This window comes from Buteo buteo, chromosome 27 (genome assembly GCF_964188355.1).
Source record: "Buteo buteo chromosome 27, bButBut1.hap1.1, whole genome shotgun sequence".
In the NCBI taxonomy this organism is placed as follows: domain Eukaryota; kingdom Metazoa; phylum Chordata; class Aves; order Accipitriformes; family Accipitridae; genus Buteo; species Buteo buteo.
Genome location: NC_134197.1, coordinates 845,836 through 853,337, shown reverse-complemented (window position 1 = coordinate 853,337; position 7,502 = coordinate 845,836). Strand labels below are relative to the sequence as shown.

General features: G+C 43.7%; 1 protein-coding gene across 1 annotated transcript; it reads right to left on the bottom strand.

The window, feature by feature from the left end:
- UBFD1 (ubiquitin family domain containing 1) lies at positions 1–7,303 on the bottom strand. The gene is made up of 7 exons (XM_075058896.1): positions 7,182–7,303; positions 6,686–6,952; positions 6,384–6,592; positions 5,120–5,185; positions 4,806–4,911; positions 1,626–1,708; positions 1–372 (listed from the first exon to the last, which is right to left on the bottom strand). The coding sequence occupies exons 1-7, from the start codon at positions 7,210–7,212 to the stop codon at positions 262–264; spliced, it is 873 nt and encodes a 290-aa protein (XP_074914997.1). The 5' UTR covers positions 7,213–7,303; the 3' UTR covers positions 1–261.
- Positions 7,304–7,502: the final 199 nt, after the last annotated feature.

Here is a 7,502-nt window from a genome sequence, read left to right as displayed (position 1 = left end):
ATTTTGCAAATTAAGATTTATTGATTTCCATTGTATTTGCTTTAAATATGGTTGAAGCTGACTGCAGAAAAGGGATGGTGAAATTTTTAAGTTAAAAGTAAACTAATGGTGAAAGAACATCACCTCTGGCTTCCATCAATGCCTCGTTTATCATATTTTATTAATAAGTTCCAGGACTATCACATCCAGGGATGTTGGAGGCCTCTCCCAGCAGTGTCCTTAGTTTTGTGTCATTTTCCTGTGCCAGAGGTGAGCGTGCTTTCAAAAATACTGCCACTTTCCCAGCACCGTGTCTTTGATTGCATCAACATATTGAGTTGGTACCCAATAGACCCAGTAGTAAGATGCTTCTGTTGGGCCCAGCTGAAATGCCTGCAAAGTTAAAAATGACAACATTTACAAATGGGAAACAGAACAGCTTATACCAGTGGACAGACACAGCTTACGCACTACAAAATCAGACAAGTCTGTTATATCTACTGCCTCCTTCAAACACCTGGTGCACACTACAGTTATTTGGTAAGCATTCCTCAGAGAAACAAGAACTGCAAAGTACTCATTAAAATGATGAGCTCTTTCCTTTTACGATATCATAGCAGCAACAAAAACTCTTGGCCAGTTTCAAGAACATGAGAAATTACTCCGGAAGACAGAATCTGAAACATAACTCAAAGTCTCTAAAGAAATGACCAGAATGGACAGAGTTGAGAAGCCAAACAGGAACTAAGGAAAACAATGACCATGTTTTCATAGTTGTAAAATTTCACAGTATTTTATATTTAGACATAATGTCCTATTCTCAACTTACGTCAGTATACATAGGAAGAGGAGCACCATGGCATGCCAATAACCTCTATCCTTGCTTTAGGATAAAAGTTTATTGTAGCATATTCCGAAGAGGACATTTTCTTACATGGGTGATCAAAAATCAAGTATTTGGACAAAGACTAGATCAGCGCCCTCCTGCAGACAATAATTTTAAGGTATAACATTTCCCCTTTCTTCCCCTAAAGAAGGAAACAGACTTACCTAAGGAGCTTACTTCAACATTAAAAGTTAGTTACTGTACTTTGGAAAGCAAGACCTCAAAAAACCCCATAGATTAAAAGAAACAGCCCAAAATTCAGTAGAATTAGTAGAGCTCTCTTCTTCAGTGTGTTACCTTTCTAGACCCGATACCAGTTTTTCAGAAAATTACACATGGGAAAAAAAATATTACAGCACCAAATCACTTTTTTTTTTTTTACCTCCAGCAAGGCCTGTTGTCTATAAAATACAACAGAAACCAGAAATCAACCTAGATATAGGAAAATATCACTAACATTAAGAAATCATGAGCTATATGGAGTATTTTCATTGTTTTAACATTGTTACAAGACAGAAGATATGAAATAATGATTAAGTACTTAACATTTGTGTGAAACCAGCCCAGATTTCCACAAAGTGGCAGATACTCAATATGCCACCCAAAATATTTACAGAATGTCCACATTCCCACCTTCCACAACACATGAGGCTGGTATTACTATCCATCTCCAGCTTGCTCCATTTTAAAAGCCTTACTTCCGTGTATTTGCATGAAGTAATTAGACTGGATATTATTAAAATATAGAGACATTACTTACCATCATGTGATAATCCTCATGTCCTTCAATAGGTTCACTCACCACATTTTTAATGGACCCCATGGGTAACTTTTCTGTTCTCTCTACATTAAAATTGATCAAAGTATTATTTGTGATATATGAGGAAGTAGTAATTCATATTAATTTCAAATACCACCTCCATTACTTCCAAAAAAGCTCCTCATGTCAGCAGTCTCCTCTTGGGTGAACTTTGGATACCTGCTGCTGAGAAGCCAGTCTTCCACATTACCACATACCCCACAGCTGGCATGCTAATAATTTAAAGGAGTCCAAAACCGTATCACACAGTTCCTCGCATTTTATGTCTCTGCATCACATTAAGTACTTCAGTGTACCTGATTCAGGCCTGAATTGAGTGATGGGAAAACCTGGCTTTATTTAATGTTTCCCCATAAGGAACTCAACTCAGACCAGCAGGATTACTTGCCATAGTGAAAGCTGGTCCAGGTGTAAGAATATTCAGGACTGACTACTACGGATTATACTAAGCTCTACAGAAATGACAAGGCTGAAAAAGCTGAATGAAGATAGGCTAACTCTTTGAAAGCCTAGTCCTGGTTTTACCCTGAGGCAGTGTTCAACTGTTATTATAAAAGCACAGGGAAGGAAATATTAATGAGTAAATAGGGAAAGAAACAGAAAGAGAAACTGGGAAAAAAACCAAAAAGTTGACTACAATTACATGAGAGTAATGTCAGCCAGCCAGAGGCAACCAACAAGAATGACAAAGTATATAGCTCATGGCAGACTTTATCTGTCTCAGTTCTGTCCTCACTTCTTTCTGAAGACTTAACTCCAAGATCCTTCCTTTCAGTTCCAGGTTTCAGTGGCAGCCTAAAATTATCTTCCTGGATATCAGACAGAGAAAGCCATAAACCCTCTACAAAGGAGAAACTGAACTATGAGTTCCTTAGATATATCTAACTAATTTGTGTGATCCAAAAAAAAAAAAAAAAGCACCTACCTAAAAAAGGCACACAGGGAGATAAACTTAGTGATGTAAAGTCAAATAATCTCTACCTCAATGCTGTAACTAAGCTGACTCCGAAACACCCCAGACTCGCAACATTCATTCATTGAGTAAAATCTTACTTTGCACTCATTTAGCATCCCACAAATCAATTACTCTTCACATTATCTCAGCAACAGACAAATCCGTATTATCAGTGCCTCCATGAAAATGACACAGAGCAACTGAGCAACATCTACCTATACCAAACCTTAGACTACAAAAACATAGTGATCAAAAGTAATCTATGAAGCACAGGAAGGCTGTGTGGGGGAAGAATCAGTTCCAACTTTCCAGGACTAGCAAGTGAAAAACTGTGTTAACACCCAGTTGGTTTTATTCTGGCCCTTACGTGCTGGCATCTACCATGAACTTCTCAGAGCATGAAGGAGTTCTTCCCAACAACAGCAAGCAATTACAACCATTCCCTAGAGGAAGCAAGCTGCTGCTAATTTTGGGAAGTAGGGAAACAGGTTACATGAAAGACACGATGACTACAAGAAGAATCAAGTGTCACACTAAGAACAGCACTTCAGAAATACTAAACTTGGAACTCATCTAGAAGGTGAAGGAAGAAGATTAATTACCTAAATACTAAGCAAGTATTTACAACACATTATCAGTAACAAAAAGTTCTGCCTGCCCAACCTATAGATGAAAAAAAATCCCAATGTCTCGCTCCATCACTTAGCCCAGGAGAAAAATCACTGCAACTGGTACCAAGGGAGGTTTCAAAGCCAAATAAAACTTCACAGTCAAGTCTGTCCTACAGAGGAAAGGTCAAAAACTTCCGAGATTTCTGCTTACTTTGGAAATAATGTAGCAGCTGGAGGTGCCTTCCGAAGCTAATATTACCATCCAATTAGGTTACTTTACTGGGATAGTGAGCAAGCACTTCTATTCCTCTTGCTCATCACTATAATATTGCCCCATCCTGGTCAAACTAAAGGAGCACAGCTTCCTTTGGAGGCAGAGGGTTATCTGAGATGTCCTCAGCAATGCACGTTATCACCACAGCACTTTCAGCTCCTCCTGGCACCACTCAAGATGGTAAACTGATTCCCCTGCACAGCAACACATGCCATAGTTTCTGCAGTTGTACATCACTGAAACAAGACACCCAACTAAATTTGGTTGGAAGGACAGATAATGACAGAGATGCCAGCACTGCTAGTTTTAATGCTGGTCCTAAGATTCCCTTCTGAGTCTGAGCCAAATCATTGAGTCTCAATATGATGCTGGCATCAAACCAATGTTTATGAAGTGCTTTTGAGATATGCTAGAAATGTCAAATATTGTAATTTACATTTGGAACTATGAATAGCACACTGGAACATTAGTCTACTGACACCACTGAACTCAAGTGTCCTGGTTTCAGCTGGGATAGAGTTAATTGTCTTCCTAGTAGCTGGTACAGTGCTATGTTTTGAGTTCAGTATAAGAAGAATGTTGATAACACACTGACGTTTTCAGTTGTTGCTAAGTAATGTTTAGTCTAAAGTCAAGGATTTTTCAGCTTCTCATGCCCAGCCAGCAAGAAAGCTGGAAGGGCACAAGAAGTTGGCACAGGACACAGCCAGGGCAGCTGACCCAAACTGGCCAACGGGGTATTCCACACCATGTGATATCACATCTAGTATATAAACTGGGGGGAGTGGGGGCAGGGAAATCGCCACTCAGGGACTAACGGGGTGTCGATCAGCAGTTGGTGAGCAATTGCACTGTGCATCATTTGTATATTCCAATCCTTTTATCATTACTGCTGTAATTTTACTAGCGTCATCATTATTAGTTTCTTGTTTTCTGTTCCATTAAACCGTTCTTATCTCAACCTACAAGTTTCACTACTTTTCCCGATTTTCTCCTCCATCCCACTGGGTGGGGGAGTGAGTGAGCGGCTGTGTGTTGCTTAGTTGCTGACTGGGGTTAAACTCAAGAACATAAGTAAAATATCAAGTAATATTCAATGATCTGGGAGAATGGCATTTGAGAAGAGGAAGTAAAATTTTGTTTTGAAGTTTTACAATACCAACATTAAACATGTACCAACCTAAACACAATTGAGTCAGACCGGAAGCTATTTCTAGGTCACACAATTCCCTTACAGCCCAAATATCAATTATTCATCTCAAAGTTTTAGAGTTGCTCACCTTTTGTACCAATCCATAGCTGGTCTTGCTCAAGTTTAAAGGTCAATCTTACTTTCCCCCCTGACTTGTTGTACATGCCAGACAATGGCACTGTTGGCAGGCGCTCCTACAAAGAGGCAACATAGTGAGTCACGGTGAAGGACTTTATCAGGAAAAGCTATATCCTCTTAACTTTTTAAGTGTAAGGATGATCCATCTCTCCAGTTTTCCGCTAAGATGGCAAAGAACAACTGAGGCAGCAAAGAAAGGTCTCAAACCACAAAAAAGTCCCTCTCTTCCGATTATGACAATGTCTCAGGTTCTTATTTACTTACCTGAACACCTTTAACAGAAGGCATCACATCATCAGGTTTTCCTTTATCCAATACTTTTCTGTGTTGCTACAATATAAAACCAGAAATTAGAATTTACAGAAACACAACAGAGCTTTTCAATTTACTTCCAACTGCACCCTTGATATCCCGATAGCACTAAGAGACAGTTAAGGACTATTCACAGTCATTTATCACACAGGAAACAGTTAATTTTCAAAGTTAACCGAGCACTTTGTATGACAGTTTAAAGAAATTATATAAATGAATAAAACCCCAATATAATGCAAAGGGTAACATCCCTTCTAGAATATAGATAAATATATATCTATAAAAAATTAAAAAGTCCCGAGTCCCACTTTAATATCGTACATGCTGAATCACATAGTTGGCATTTGGCAAGACAGTTTTAACAGTCAAGTGTTATATCCAGTGAATGGTAGAAAACCCTCCACATCTGACAGTGCAACATACCGCAACACAGCAACAAACCAGAAGAGATTAGAGCAGTAGTAACTAAGAAAACCATGCTCACAGCTTGTAAGTCGCTGAGTACCTTTAAACAATGATGGAACTTACAGTGAACGTGAACTATGATAAATTATAGAAAAACAAAAGCATGTTTCATAAAGGTTGCAGTTCAATGATGCACTATTTAATTTTTAATCAAATTTATTTTGAGGAAGGTATGGGGCTGGTAATACCTTGAGCTGAAAATCCTTTATCTGCCCCACAACACTGCAGCACCGCCACCAAACCAATCCTCACTGCACTGTACTTCACTCTCTGTTCAGAGGCAGCACTTCAAGATGTGAGAGGAGTATTCAACATCCATGCTCCCTTCTATGCTGGGACAGCTGAAGGAATTGCTCTCTTGGTGTTTGTTTTAAAGGCAGTTTTTGGAGATCAAATTCTTTTATGCCAAAAAAAATTACTTAGTTTTTAGATATAATTAATTTAGACTGCGTTTCAGCTAACAACCACAAAATATTTCTATTATTTACCATTTCTTGTCTGAAATGCTATGCCATACCTAACACCAGCACAAGCGGCGTCTTGCAAAGCCCCAGCCTCCGCTAGGTTAAACGTTTTTCTGCTGCTAGAACTCCTCTGCACAGAGCCCTTCTTCTATCGCTTAGCTGTGAGAAAAGAAACCCCAGCCTACTTTGAGGAGGAACAGGACCCAAAAGTGACTGCAGAGCATTACACAAGAACCGCGTAAATCCTACAGCTCCCCCACACAAGAAATTATCAAAACATCAATAACCTTTTGTCTGCAAAGCGGCTCCTTTTTATTTTCTTCAGCTTTGACCTCCTGCTGAGCAGCTTCTTTGGGTGTATTTACTGCTAAAACATCATTGATAGTAGAGCCAACAACCATTATTTTCGCTCCATTTGTTACTTTGATTTCCCGCAACGTTTTCTCCTCCGGTAGCAGTCCCTTGAACATAACTTTCTGCATAGCAGGTGGAAGGCCTAAGAGGCAAGAATAACGATTACCAGACCACCCGACAGCGGCGAGAGGAGGCGCGGGCTGAGGCGGGGGAGGCAGCGGCGGCCCCGACAGACCTGTGAGCGAGTGGATCTTCTGCTTCAGCTCGGCCCCCGTGCTGTCCAGGCAAAACTTCACGTCGTACTTGTTCTTGTTCCAGATAACCTTCAGCTCCACCAGCTCCTTCCCGCTCTCCGCGTCGCCGCCGTTGCTGACCGACGCCTGCGGGGAATCCCGGCGCTCCTCTCCCTCCGGAGACCTCCCCGCTGCCGGCGAGCCGGCCTCTCCGCCGCAGCCCAGCGGCAGCTCCTGCGCCTCCGCCTCCATGCCCGGCTCCTCGGCACCTGGAGGCGAGCGGACAGTAAGAGCCCGGCCAGCGGGGGAACCTGCCCCGGCCCGCCCCGGCCCGGCTCTCCAGCCCCGGAGCGCCGCCCGGCGCCGCGCCGCCCGCAGACTGCCCGCGGCCGGCTCCCCGCTCCCCACACCGGCGCCTCCCCTCGCCTCGCTCCGCCCCACCGCCCGCCGCCTCGCCTCGCCTCGCCTCGCCCCGCCGCCGGGACCGCGGGCTCCTACCATCGGCAGCGGCGGAGGCGGCGGCGGCCATGATGATTGTGTACAATCTGCCGCGGGGCACGCCGGGAAACGCCCGCCGCCGCCTGCTGCTGGGCCGCGCCGGCTCCCGTAGCCCGCCCCGGTGGGCGGGGCGCGACCCGCAGGCCGCGCCCCCGCGCCCACTGCCGCGCCCCCCGGGGCCGCGGGCAGGGGCGGGCGGGGGCGTCCCGTCTCTCCGCCCAGCCGCCCCCGGGGGCCGCGGCGGCGGCGGCCCTGCCCTGTCCCTCACCCGCCGCTGCCGGCGCCCTCAGGACAGTAGGAGGAGGGTGGCGGCGCCTTTAC